The sequence below is a fragment of the Anneissia japonica genome, unplaced genomic scaffold (genome assembly GCF_011630105.1).
Source record: "Anneissia japonica isolate Jap-2015-1 unplaced genomic scaffold, ASM1163010v1 scaffold585_len4108843_cov191, whole genome shotgun sequence".
Classification (NCBI taxonomy): Eukaryota; Metazoa; Echinodermata; class Crinoidea; order Comatulida; family Comatulidae; genus Anneissia; species Anneissia japonica.
This window is the reverse complement of record NW_022716829.1, coordinates 983,927-997,623: the sequence shown is the minus strand read 5'-3', so window position 1 is coordinate 997,623 and position 13,697 is coordinate 983,927. Positions and strand designations below refer to the sequence as shown.

The window sequence follows — 13,697 nt, the reverse complement described above, 5'->3', positions numbered from 1 at the left end:
ACACACAAACAAACAAACACGAGGACGCTAGAGGACGGCAAACAACAACTTCGCGGAAAATACAAATTGAAATCAGCGATGGGGAAGTTGTATAAAAAATTGACTTTATTTTCCTTTAACGAGAAATAATATGGCATTCCGCAATGGCTCCGATTTTAATGACAATTGAAATAGAAACTAACGTAAAAAAGCTAATCAAATCACTTTCAGGCTTTAAGGTAAGGACAAGTTCGGCCTAGGGTAGGCCTAGACTAGCCAAGGCCTACCTACCTAGCCTAGAAGAATCACCCCTAGCCTAGCTAGGAGGATATAGTGAAGAGGAGGTATGCCTAGGCGGCCCACCGTATTATAATAATAATATTTAAGCATTTATATAGCGCTCTTTACCGGAATCTCACAACGTTTAAAAGTATGAACTTTGGAAAAAGGTAAGTTTTAAGAAGAAATTAAAATTCAGAAAGAGTTGGATCATTACATTACATCATTATAAACGAATGGATGGCGGTGGGAAGTTGGTTCCAGGGAAGAGGTGAAAATGCATAAAAACCTTTGGGGACAGATGTTAGGTTTGTTTTAACTTAGTAATATCTAGTACCGCCTTGTCTAGTCTGTTGTAGTAAGACTAAAACTGTTCCGGTCGGCTTCGATAGGCGTAGGCTCTAGAGACTAGAGCTAGACTAGGCCTAGTCTATAGTTTAGCCTACCTAACTAGGCCAAGTAATAGTTGTCGGTTTCCGATCTGTGATCCTCTTTAAACTTGGTTCAATCAGATACCATAACAAAGTCAAAGATACATAACATAATATTAAATATTATGAAAATTATGGAGGGTTGGTGGGGCTGGGGGGTGTGCATGAACAGAACGAACATGACATTGTTTTTCGAAGTGGATTCATTTAAACAACTGCCCTGTGATTCATTGGCCTATCCAAAACTAGGCCTATATTCCGGTGAAAAAATCAGACATTATAAAATTATTCCCGCATCAATATTTCCAAAATTTTTGACACAGTGATGATCTAATAAATTTTTCTATTTGCCCTAACACAGATTTTCACATTTTCTAAGGCGTTTTCTGAGGCTACAGTAGCCTAGGCCTAGTTAGTTACAGCTAGTTTCAATGCAAAATTTTCATGAAATCCTTCATTAAAAATCTTCGCCATCAGCCTATATTTAAAACATATTTATGCAAAACAAGGTAAATAGATGGGTTCTATATTAGCCTGGCCCTATTTATGGTTAGAATTTTCCACATTCTTCATCACCAGTACCATTGGAGCCCTGGTTCGAGTCTCGAGTAGCATCAAGTTTTTTATCATGTAGTTTTTTTTTTACTTTATAATCTTAACATGAGTTCTTATATTATGTCAATGAAGAAAAGCTTTAACATTTTGTTTTACAACAGAAATATAGGAGCAGGTCTTCATATATTTAATTTTCTTTTTGATCATTATGTTTCCTTAATTCACAGGAAAAGTCTGAGAACTTTCATACCTGTCTCCAATTTGTATTGTCCAATTTTCGTTTTCATCGTTTCTTAGATGTAGATAGTCACAAAGTGGAACGACAAATTAAAGGGTAGGTACTGTGCTGTTGTACTCATCAATATTTGTGACTCTCTGACTCATACCATTTGCATCCACTAAGTAAATGACATGACAGAAAATAAGTTAACATCAAATGTAAAAGCCAACATTTTGTTCTTTTCAGTTTCATTGATGCATATTAATATTACTAAACTTTTTTAGATTGCTGATTAAACCTTGCATACAGCCCTGTCCACACTTATAAAATTAGTTATTTGATAAAAACATGTGACATGCCTAAATATGGTCATGATGACATCACATCATGTCCATATTTAGGCAAATCATTACTATATATGGTCATACAACAGTTTTTTTGCTGTAATAATTGTATTATAGATGACAAGAAGTAAACAAATTGTGTGTTTTTTGTCTTAGTTTTATGAAGTTCAAACCATCTTAAGTCACAACCTCTTATCTTTTGAAAAAAAAATTTTTCAGAATATGTCAGAAATTGGTAGTCCACTCAAGAGGTCAGAAAGCAGATTCATTGCAACGTTTATTTAAGACTTTCTTACACTCACCGATATCAAGAACAACACAGCACCCTAAGGTAACTTATCCCTTCTATACCCTTCTTATATTATTAGTTTGTTGTTTTCTGATCTGTAGTTGATTATAGTTTGGTGGCTTAGGAACTTATGTGCCACAAAGACATAAAATGCGTAAACCAACTGGGCCATAGCTGCTGATCGGAGTGTAGGGTCTAGTACTAAATGCAGAAATAAGGTAATATAACAAAGTAACATAATACACAAGGTACGTTAAATGCAATAAAATAAATGAAGCATACGGTGGCATACAATCTTCCTTTTTTTCCCCTAAAGATTAATCTGTGTTCTGAATGAGCAATGGCCAGAGCCTGAACTGGTTGTTCATGGATTCTCAATTAAATTGTTTTTGTTTTTTTATAGTGAATATATTTAATAATAAAGACTGATTAATTTGGTTTCAGACTGATGTACACTATGGCCTTGTTTCCCTTCTGGTTTGTCTTGCTAACACCCCAACAGAGAATGATTACCAAGAAAAAGAAAAGGCTGAAGAAACTGGTAGTTCATTCAAGACTGAGTATTCATTGAGTTGCTAGTAACTTATTTATAATGATGGGGAATGTATTTGTTTCTGCTCAGAATTCACTAGCCGCATAATTAGTTTATAATACTGCTTAATACGAAACATTGTTGTGGTTTCTTAACAATACAGTATAATATAGAACAAGGGATAGAGAATATGTGCTTTGTTCTAGATGAAATAAGACAATTATAAGGCATGGTGTTAAGAATATTTTTACTATTATTATATTGTTATTTTATTATTGGCATCATGTTTCAAATTCAATATTTAATGCTCAATAACATTATTTGTCAATGTACAACAAATCATGCAGAAAAATTTGGGATGGCACTATGTAATGCACAAATGCAAAAATGTATGTATCCTCTTTCATCAACCAAATACTTAATATTTTACCCTCCCATTCATTTTCTTTAAAGAAAAAGAGCCAGAATTTGATTGGACTAGTTACCTTTTGGAAGGACTTGAATTAGATGACCAACATCTTTATCCTGACTCCCCAGAGGTAAAGTTATAATTGATTGACATATTGATTAAATATAATTAATTAACACTATTCAAAGCCTATACTCGTCTTTCTATACCTGGGGAGAATAAAACATCCTGACTTTCCCTTGTTTTTGATTGGCTTATTGATGTAAGAAGCAGCTTAGCTCAGTCGGCTAAACTGGTGGTAGCCACTGTACGTGTGCTAAATCATAGAAATACCTTAGTCTCTTGTTCAATTCCCATCGCTTCTCTTCTTGTAGGCCTATTTCAGCTGAAGGGCTGCTGAAATGCAAGTTGCGATAGCACACTGTTTTTTTCAGATGAGGTGTTAAGCTATTGGTCCTGTACAGTACACTCTTTGGAAAAGAGATGGGGATTGTCTCCCAGTGTACTGCCCAATCACCACCAGAAAGGCCCCACTAGAAATAAGTCTTCTTCAGATTTTGGTGGGTTATCCTTGCTGGTTACACTGAATAAATCCATCCATCCATCATAGATATGTGTTAGAGGTGCCAAAGACCACTAAATCTACTATTTGCATTGATAATACAGCAAAATCTAAGATTACAACCATAATTGATTGCCATAATGGTAATTATATTCAATAATCCTGAGAATGATTTAACAAAATATTGATGGCAGTGGCATTTAATATCTACATAAAATGAATAAAAATTGTCAATTTAATTTTTTTGTTGTAAAAAAATATTAACTATGTCTAAGAAAGATAAACATTCCAATGGCCCTAGTTGAGTGGATAATACTGTATCTATATTTTAAATGTAGACTCTTATCTACTTCTGCATTGGGGCAATGTTTTCGAAAAAACGTATATAGTGCTACAAACTAAAAACCTAAACACTTAGTTAACTTAATTGATTTAAAACTATTAAATATTTTAGGAGTGGTAAGCTATACCTTTTGTTGAATTATTTGAGAGTTAAAACGTTTAAATAGGAATGGTCTGAGGATGATGAGGATAATGTCAATCAGCAAGATACTGGTATTGAGGATACATCAGTCACAAAATCAAGCTGTATAGTAACACAGCTGAATACAACTTTAGGGGCTGGTGCAGGAGACTGTAGGAATTGGTTAGAAAAAAATGTAGTTGTTCAGTACTGGAATGGTGAAGTAGATACAACAGTACCTAACCAGTATGTGGCAGCTAATGTAGCAAACGTATGGTAAGCAATGCTGCCCTCTATTTTGATTTGACTTTTAATATTGGGTAGTGGTGGGGAAGGGGGATATATGCCAGAAATGATGATATATTATTTCACTAAATTCAAATTCCTCATTTTTAACAGTTCGTGGACAATAACCAAATTAGTTACAAGTTACAATTACACGAGGGTATGGCAATAAAACATATAAAAAGTTACATTAAAATGGAAGATAATTATTGTCATCATCATCAAAAATTATTATAAAAAATGACATTAACAATGAAATTAAATACGATAAAACTTTACATTAAAATGGAAGATTATTATTATCATTTATAATATTAAAATATACATAAAAAAAACCAAAGGGTTGATTCAGTTTAATCAAGTTTAATCTTATTTTATCTGAGAGAAGGGGATCTCATTCATTTTACAAATTCTTATTCATAAGGTCAATAAAGTAAGGAAAGGGACTGTCAGAAAACGGTTTTGTATGAGATTCTTAGCGTGAAATGTTATTAAGGTTTCGTAGGTTTCGGCCATTTAATTGAAATCTGGTACAGTAGGTGGTAATAAATCTACTGAATGTTCAGTATTAGAAAGACCTTCAGAAAAATTGAGTTAATAAGATACTCTCCTCTCAGCAAGGGAAGAGAGATTCAACTTTGTGCATGCCTCACTATATAACCAATAGTCACATCCCATAATGATTCGACAAGCTCTCTTTTGAATGGTTTCAATAGAGTTACTAAGGTTACATATAAGACCTGAATGCCAAACAACATCAGCATACTCAAGAATGGGCCTAACATAAGTATGGTATACAATAGCTAATTCATTGCTATCAAATCCATAATATTCTTAAGGCATCTCAAAAAATATAATTTGGAGCATGTTTTGGTCATTATCGCTGAAACATGATTAGTGAGGAGTGACTGGTTTGGCTTGTTGTCAGTTGCCACAAATATAGTTTACAGTAACCATTTCTGGAAAGTCTGTTCTCAATAACCAAATCTATCAGACTTTGGGAATCTTGGTGAGACAATTAATGTGAATTTGTAAAATTGAATCCTAGACCTTGGATTTGATAAGCAAAAACCTTGATATGAATGACAAATCTAAACATCGATATAGAATTCATATATTTGTTCTTTCCATATTTTCTTAATAGGGATGCTTATGCCAGTGATGTAAACCCTATACACGTTGCTGCTAACATGCGTGTTGTCACAGAAACTCAGCTGATCAGGGAAACTCTGTGGTAATTTGTCAAGATATCTACATTATCAAAGAGTATAAATAAGAGACAAAACAAGAGAGCCAACAACGCTCATTGAGAGCGTAAAAAAACGATACGCCCTACGCAGCTAGTGTAGGACAACTAACGCTTGTATGTGTTTTATTACCCAGTACTCCACCGCGCACGGTTGGTTTGTCTGTTTATCAGTTCTCCACAAGATACTGTACTTTTGTTTTCTGCTTACTGGGTTTATAGCGGGCGTACTTCTACCGCGCTGCGCAGCGCTGCACTGGGTAATAAAAAGAACATACAACCGTTAGTGGGCGTCCTACACAGGCGTGACGTTTTTACGAACGGGACTTTGCTCTCTTGTTCTATTTATACTCTTTGACATTATCCATGATTGAAATCTATAGGGATGTCGTACTGTATCAAATTTAACCATTTTTTTGTATTTTGTAGTCATTCTAAGATATGATTTATACTTTTTTAATTACTTTATTACTGCAGGATACTAATGGGCAGTCCATGTTCGTATGCATATGAGGTCAAGGATCAAATATTGACCCCTAGACCTGATATTAAAGTTTCTCACTTGACACCTGTAAGTACTAATATTTGTTGTAAATATTGATTTTTATAACACACAAATAGATTCCAGTTATTTGATTGGTTGATTTTGTACCACGTGACATTAGTTATTTTGCCCATTTCGATGCTTGTCATTGAAATTTTGTTCCAACCTGGGGAATTTTTTTTGCATCGGAATCGTCCATTGCATGTTGCCTACGGATACGAAATGACTTCAACCTAATACAATCTTTTGATTGGTTAAAAAGACGCGGGGCTGATTTTTTCCAGAGGGTTAAATCCATGAAATGATGTCACGCCACCTATAGTCTTTCTCGGGCCAACTTCTTGCTAAACTTGTCTTAACCATGTGCGATGTATCGGAGATTTTGTTTACTGTAAACAGCTGTAAAGTATTTTAATTGCGTAGATGATGCCTCAAAAACTAGCTCAAACTTGTGCAAAATGTGTGTGGAATTCGGCTTGTATTTTCCGAAATGCAAACCGCCAGATTTCTAGCCTAGTCCTAGGTTTTGAGCAGGGGATAGGCCTAGGCCAAGATAGGCCTAGGTAGGTTAGGCCAGGCTAGCTAAGTCTAGGCCGAACCGATCTATTTTAAGGTGTGTTATAAAACAAATAATGAATGTTTTGTATTCGTACAATGGAAAGAATATTTTCATTTGTTGAAGCAAATTTTTTAACATGTTGAGAGTGCGTATGTGATCAAATTGAGATGCAATGTATACTACAAGAACTAAAAACATTTTTGCTTTACAATGGTACCAAACACTTTTATTCTAATCACAATCTGTGACCTGTAACAGTAAAATGAAAATGACTCACTTTTGGAGATTTACACAATTTCGCACAACGAAGCTGAGATAATCGCGATTTCATGAAAGTAAATCAATACTGCTCTACACTAATTTTTTTCATTTACAGAAGAATATTATGTTGTCTGTGTGGTTAAAGTCTATTAAACCATATCTGAACATCATTGATACTTGGATCTCACAGGGAACTCTGCCAACACACTCACAGGAATTCTTGATCAGAAGGTACCTTGATCAGTTATTTACTTTATTTTCAATTATATTATTTCAAATCTCTTTCACCTCTTTCAACATAATGACACCACATGAAAGAAAGATGTAAAAAAATGAAACCAGGAACCACAAACTTTATTCACAAAACCAAAGATGTAAACACAAAGCTGAATTGTACACCTGCAGCAACAATAGATTCAGCAGTATTAGTAGCAGCAGCGACATCAGCAACAGAGTAACATCAGTGGAGTTGAACAGCTTGGTGGTTAGTATGCTTGCCTTCCAGTCCAAGGGTCCTGGATTCAATTTCTATCAATGTTGCAGGATTTGTTTCTCACTACTGAAACAACTCCACTGCCTAAACCTCATATTGAGATTTAGTTTGTGTAAAGCATCATGTGTGTACCATCTACAAGTAGGGCAGTGATATATTTCGCTATTGACACTACTTGGTGCATGTGTTGTGTGCTTAAATAAATAAATAATCAGCAGCAGCATTGTCAATTAAAAATGAAATCATGTAGACAAAACTAAAGATATGTATATGAATATATAATATGATGCAAGTCAATAAAAATGCCGAAATGAATGTATCTAAATTTAAACACGTTTTCCACTCCTGTAGAAATGAAGAAGTTGAAATTGATAGTGAAACGTTCTGGTCAGAGGGGTATATCCTTCAGACTCGTTGCCAGAATGGTGTTGATGTGGCATCGTCGTCTCACAGTGGTGTGCCCACTTTCCTAGAGCCCATCGTTGAACAAGTCCTTCTTGCTGGCAAGTCTATGCAGCTGATAGAAGCTTTGGGTAAACTCTCTGGGTCAATAAGGAGTAAGTTTTAATCAAAGCTTCGTATTTTTCTAAATACTTTTTAGAATCTAGCTGTAGTGTTTCTTCAAATTAAGCTTTAGTATTTATCATCCACATTAACAATCATTACCCACTGGTGTATCTAGGCGTGCGGGGGGTGGGGGCACGTGCCCAAAAAAATACTTGCTCAAATTACCATATGTTGTGTGGTAGCACCCCCGTCCTAATCATTAAGCACTTCGACTTCATTTTGAACTTCCACCACCAGCCCCCCACCCCAACCACCACCCATTTCAGGATTCCTAAATATGTCACTTTCATTACCATCATTTTTTTTTTCAGGTAGTCAGCTTTCCATCTACTCAGATTTTATGGAATCACTCCAGCAGACATTTGGGGAAAAGTTTACAAGTAGTGATAAACAGCAGCAAATGACATCTGAACCAGTACAGAGGGAACCATGGACAGCAACATGTGGAGATATCTTTCTCCATCAAAGTTTTATGGAACTCTTTTCATTAGAGTGGTTCAAAGTTGAAAATTCAAAGCCTAAAGAAAAGTATGCAAGCATTCTTATATTAATTAAGTTCTTAAAAATATTTATAACAATAATTAATGGCATAAAAATAATTTATTACATATATTTACACTATTTTGTGAATCTTGCAGTTTCTGTTTTGTTTTACCTCAAGAAATAAATTATAATGTTTTGCAGATTATTTATTTTAATCCATATTAACTCAGTTAAACAGTTTGTAAACTTTCTATCTTTCAAACTAATGTTATTCCCTTTAGGGTCGTAAATATATCTGATCTGAATCTACAACCCATACAGCTGATGCTACATCGATGCTTGTACCCATTCATTGAGGTCAAATGTCAGAGAGCATGTCAGTCGCTCATGAAACTGTTTCGGACAGACTACAAACTTCTTGATTTTCTCACATCACTTAGGGTAAATATAAACTCATCACTTAGGGTTAATATAAACTCACAATCGTAATCATGGTGAAAATGATAATGAATACAGTGGATGATGGAGATGAGGATGAAAATGAAATGAGTAAAAGGAGTGTGGTTGTGATGGTTGCGATGATGATTATGGTTGTGATCATGATTATACATAGAGTACTGCAGTGTTACATCACGATAACATGTGATACTACTCCGTTGCAATCGGCAACACAAAATGCTTTCAACCGATGCCATTTTCTCCACTCACAAACCATTGATCCCAATTTCTAACGTAATTATTAAGATGTTGTATCTTAGTTTTTCTTTGTAAATTTCAATTGATGATTAAATGTGTGTTTGATAACTAATATAATGCAAGCTTTTGTGTTTTTAGTACATTTTGATGGTAAATTATTAGGTTTTAAAATGTCCATTCCAGAAAGCCTATTCTAAACCATTAAGATTATGAAGTCATTCAGGCGTAATGAACGGTAACCAACATCTGGTTGACAACAAAAAGTGCCACCTGGTGTTGTGACGACACGACTGTTGTACTCTATGGTAGTGGAAGGAATGAAGCAACAGCAAGGGGGTTGTTTTGGCGAGAGGATTGTGATGATGATGGAGAAGATGATAGTGTTAGTGGTAGAAGATGGTAATGACTAAAGATGATTTTGGTGGATGGTAGTGAGGATACTGATTGTAGTGATATAGCTTACCGTATTTATTTGAATAAACGCCCCACTTTGAATAAATGGCCCCCTCAAACAAGCCCCCCTTCCAGAGCCTCATTTAGTGCTTCCCTCGAATAACCCCCTTTTTTTCCTCTCAAATAAACACCCCTCTAAATGACTAAACAAAACTAATTCGAAGCAACATCATTCTCAACACATTCACTTAATATTCTACACCAGTAAAATTTTTTCTAACCTGGTTTGGATCAATACATCTTTATGATAATGCAATAGCACATTTTGAAGGTAAATATGTGTTGTTGTTCCATATTTGCAGTGAAACTAAGGGGTGTTAAGGTATATACGTATCCATTAAAAAAATTAAATAAATAAACGCCTCCCTCGAATAAATGCCCCGGAAGGGTTTTTGAGGGGGCTTTTATTCGAGGGAGGCATTAGTCAAGAGAGGTATTTATTTTTTAAAATAATAAATAGAGTATGTAAATCATCTCTTATATTGCCTTTTACCTTTCAATCTATTACAGAAGTTCTACCTACTTGAAGCTGGTGATACAATGTATGACTTTTACTCCAATCTTTTTGATAAGTTGAGATTTAATGAGCCTTGGCAGGATTTGACTTATCTAAACCTTCAACTCCAGGAAGCATTACAAGCTAAATACCCAAATGAAACTAACAGGTGGGCTTAGTATCATTCACAGTAACTTAAGATAATAACAGTAAAAAATAAGAAAATAAAATAAGATAATTTTTGATTGTTATGAAATTAAGTACAGTTAACATGCAATAAAAATAACAAGGTGTCTTGTCATACTTTAATACAAAAAATTAAAATATATATACATGTATGAGGAAGGACTAGTGTTGTCCGAAAGCTCTGGTTCTTTTTCTGGCTATTTACTTGTGTTTACTTTTTAGCTTATCAAATTTGTATCTCTACCAAGATCCAGCCATTGTTTCCCACAGCATTATTATTTTTCATTATTTTGCCTTTTATATATTTGAAAATATACATAGTGGAAGCAGTTGTTAATGGTTGAGATTCAGGCTATCATCCAAGAGGTCAGAGTTCAAACCTTCGCAGTGCATTTCACTTGTGTCCTTAGACAAGGCACTTGCCTACAGTTGTCTCTATCCACCTTGGAGTATAATTGGGTGTCTACTGTAGTAGGTTCAGCCACCATCACGCAATATTATTGTATGGTCCTAAGCCATATGCGCCAACGAATGGGGTAATAGTGTAATAAGCTTACAGAGGTCATGACAATATGTGCATTGTATTATGTACAAACTAGTCAACCAACTTACAAGTTTTAAAAAATCATTTTCTAAATGTTTACACTCGCAGAAGTAAACAGCTTCTTAAATGGCCATGAATAGCAATTTATCAAGCTGTTTGCTCTTGTGTCTGGTGGCATATTTTGAGCTCAGCTTCATACTGGAACCCCAAGTTGGAAGAAGCCACTTTCTTTCGATCTGCTTAACACATCTAATTTTATTTTGCTGCGTGTGGAAACCCACCACCCCCTCCCCACCCATCAAGCTGACTTCCAGGAGACAATTGATAATAGAGTCTAGTATGAACATACAAATATCATGAATCTGCGGAAGACGGGTTAGTCCCTGGGAGACTTTTTGCTTGTTCACATGAGTGCGGGAGACCATCCCGTTTCCATGGAGACTACCTCGTAACACAGCAGACTCGAGACCATAGCTCACCTGCAGCAGCCTTCAATAAATTTACAAACGGTTATTCATGGATTTTTATGGTACTGAAAGCTTGTTTTTGTGACCTAAACATTTTAATTCCCCCAGACTGACAGCTGGAGTAGAAGACGTAAAGTTGACATCTAAAAAAGCTAGCCAACCGATCCATGCTCTTGATGGTCTCACCATTCACTACAAGGTCTGTATCTGTCGTTGAAAATTATGTTGTTTTGATAAAAATTATAAGGTTTGGTAGTGAATTTGTAGTCTGGTGAGAAAGACGTGCGGAGCAAGTGGCACAGCTGTAAAGTTTCAGGAGGCGTCCAATATAAAGATGGCAATGGTAGGATATTTTTACAGTGCCTTTGTACAATAAAATCATCTCAAGGCGCTGATTATTAAAGAGTTTTAAGCTTAAAACTAACCCTTTGTGTCCATTGGCAAGGCACAATATCAATGTTGTCTTTCTCAATCTAAGAGTGTAAGTGGTCGACATTATTATTTTTTAATATTATTGTCTCTATTATTAAAATGGTCACCTTCCAGTCAAAGGGTCATTTTTCCAAATCCTGTTAAGAACCAAATTTTGTTGACAACTTAAAACAGCTCCCGTCCCGTCATTATGATGCACGTTCAACTTTATAATTTCATCAGCATACATAATATATAATTTTTTTAAACAAAAACATTGCTGTTTCTTCTCAATGCTCAAAGCCACACAAGACGGTTGGTGGTAATTTGGAATGTACACCTGAAGACACATGCGACCAATTGACCCAAACCTGTAAGCCTCTGTGGTTCACAGCACACATACGGACTTATAACCACAAAAATTCTAAGGGTGATTTTTTTAAAACCCTCTGTTGATTTAATACGAGTGTACATAACAATACTCTTATTACATTTTGGAAACCATTCACTTTTTCAAGTAGACTGGGGTGTTACTTCTGACGTCAATCCTGTGTTCAGGTGGTGTTGTACCAACAATAGATCTGTTATTGGATAAACAAAATTTTTAAAATTCACCTGTCTATCTGAATTCAGGTGAAATTATGTCAAGATAACCTGAAGCAGCTGTGTAAAGCCCTGTCCAGACTATGAAGTTTTATTTGACAAACACATGTGACATGCCTAAATATGGTCATGATGACATCATATCGACCATATATAGGCATATCGTGACTATATATGGGCATACAACAGTTTTTGTCAAAGAAAATTTGATCATCTGAACAGTGTTAAAGGTTACTCTGTACTCTCTCTACTGGAACAAGAAAAAATATTTATTAATATGAATACTCTTGTCTTTAGCTTTTGTTGCCTGCGGTATTGTCTCATTATCAGTATTATTTGTAATATTTTTGATAAGATATTTCCCTAAAACTTATAATTTTCTTATTTGTTTAGGTTCCATGGCCTGTTAATCTCATAATCAACCCAAGCTGTTTGAAAATATACAACCAGATTCACACTTTCCTCGTTCAAGTGAAAAGAGCTAAATATGCTCTGGATCAGTTAAGGCCTATAGGTATTAAGTTTATTATATTATTTAGCTGTAGTTTATCATTTCATATTTTCAACTATTTACATTTTTTCACTCTCATAAAATATATTTGAATAAATAAATAATGTCATCATATATTCATTTCATTATGGGTTATCACTATGACTATCATGATGAGCTATCACTATGTTCTATTACTTCACAATATATCAGTTTGGTAAATTTGTGGACAATTTTTTTTTGTACATAGATTTAAGCCCATCCAGTATACATGACTCTGATGGTGATGATAGAAGCTCAGTACTCTTGATACATACGGATAAGTCAGATCTGTTTCATAAGATGTTCATAATGAGAATGAATCTAATGCATTTTTTAAACAGCCTTCATGTCTACCTCATGACAAGGGTTTGTAAAAATCCCATTTGTACATTACTTCTAAGATTTTATTTACTTCTTTTATCTACAAAAGCATGTGAGATTTCCAATTGCACTATGGAATGATTCTCTGTGTAAACCATGTCTCATTATGAGGCTTAGGGAATGTAGTTAATTTTTAGGTGTGGAAAAAAAATCCTAGTGTTGAACCTAGAACGCTTAGATTCAGGGGTGGCGCTTGAATTTACTCGTCTGATGTCCCTAACAGGTGGAGGGTGATAGGGCTATTCCCTGACAAGAGCATAAGTAGGCATCTTGACATCGCTCAAAATCTCTCGAAAGTGGTCCAGTGTGTGAATCCCCCAGAAAACTATGGCAATTTAAGGGTTTCAAAGGCTTAATCGATTTTGGAGTCTAATAATATAAAATACAGTACATATATTTTTTTTTTTTTTATCCCAGACAATTTTTG

General features: G+C 34.9%; 1 protein-coding gene across 1 annotated transcript in view; it reads left to right on the top strand.

Annotated features, from left to right (window-relative positions):
• The first annotated feature begins 16 nt into the window (after positions 1-16).
• The window catches only part of LOC117109849 (gamma-tubulin complex component 5-like), a 17,406-nt gene continuing 3,725 nt past the window's right edge, over positions 17-13,697 (top strand). Inside the window, exons 1-16 of the mRNA XM_033252293.1 lie at positions 17-218; positions 1,472-1,578; positions 2,028-2,139; positions 2,542-2,638; positions 3,083-3,168; positions 4,110-4,339; positions 5,493-5,582; positions 6,072-6,165; positions 7,017-7,189; positions 7,803-8,008; positions 8,330-8,546; positions 8,783-8,942; positions 10,161-10,315; positions 11,452-11,542; positions 12,751-12,871; positions 13,098-13,255. Of these exons, the coding sequence (XP_033108184.1) occupies positions 144-218; positions 1,472-1,578; positions 2,028-2,139; positions 2,542-2,638; positions 3,083-3,168; positions 4,110-4,339; positions 5,493-5,582; positions 6,072-6,165; positions 7,017-7,189; positions 7,803-8,008; positions 8,330-8,546; positions 8,783-8,942; positions 10,161-10,315; positions 11,452-11,542; positions 12,751-12,871; positions 13,098-13,255 (2,172 nt within the window). The 5' untranslated portion in view covers positions 17-143. The remainder of the gene's footprint in view (positions 219-1,471; positions 1,579-2,027; positions 2,140-2,541; positions 2,639-3,082; positions 3,169-4,109; positions 4,340-5,492; positions 5,583-6,071; positions 6,166-7,016; positions 7,190-7,802; positions 8,009-8,329; positions 8,547-8,782; positions 8,943-10,160; positions 10,316-11,451; positions 11,543-12,750; positions 12,872-13,097; positions 13,256-13,697) is intronic.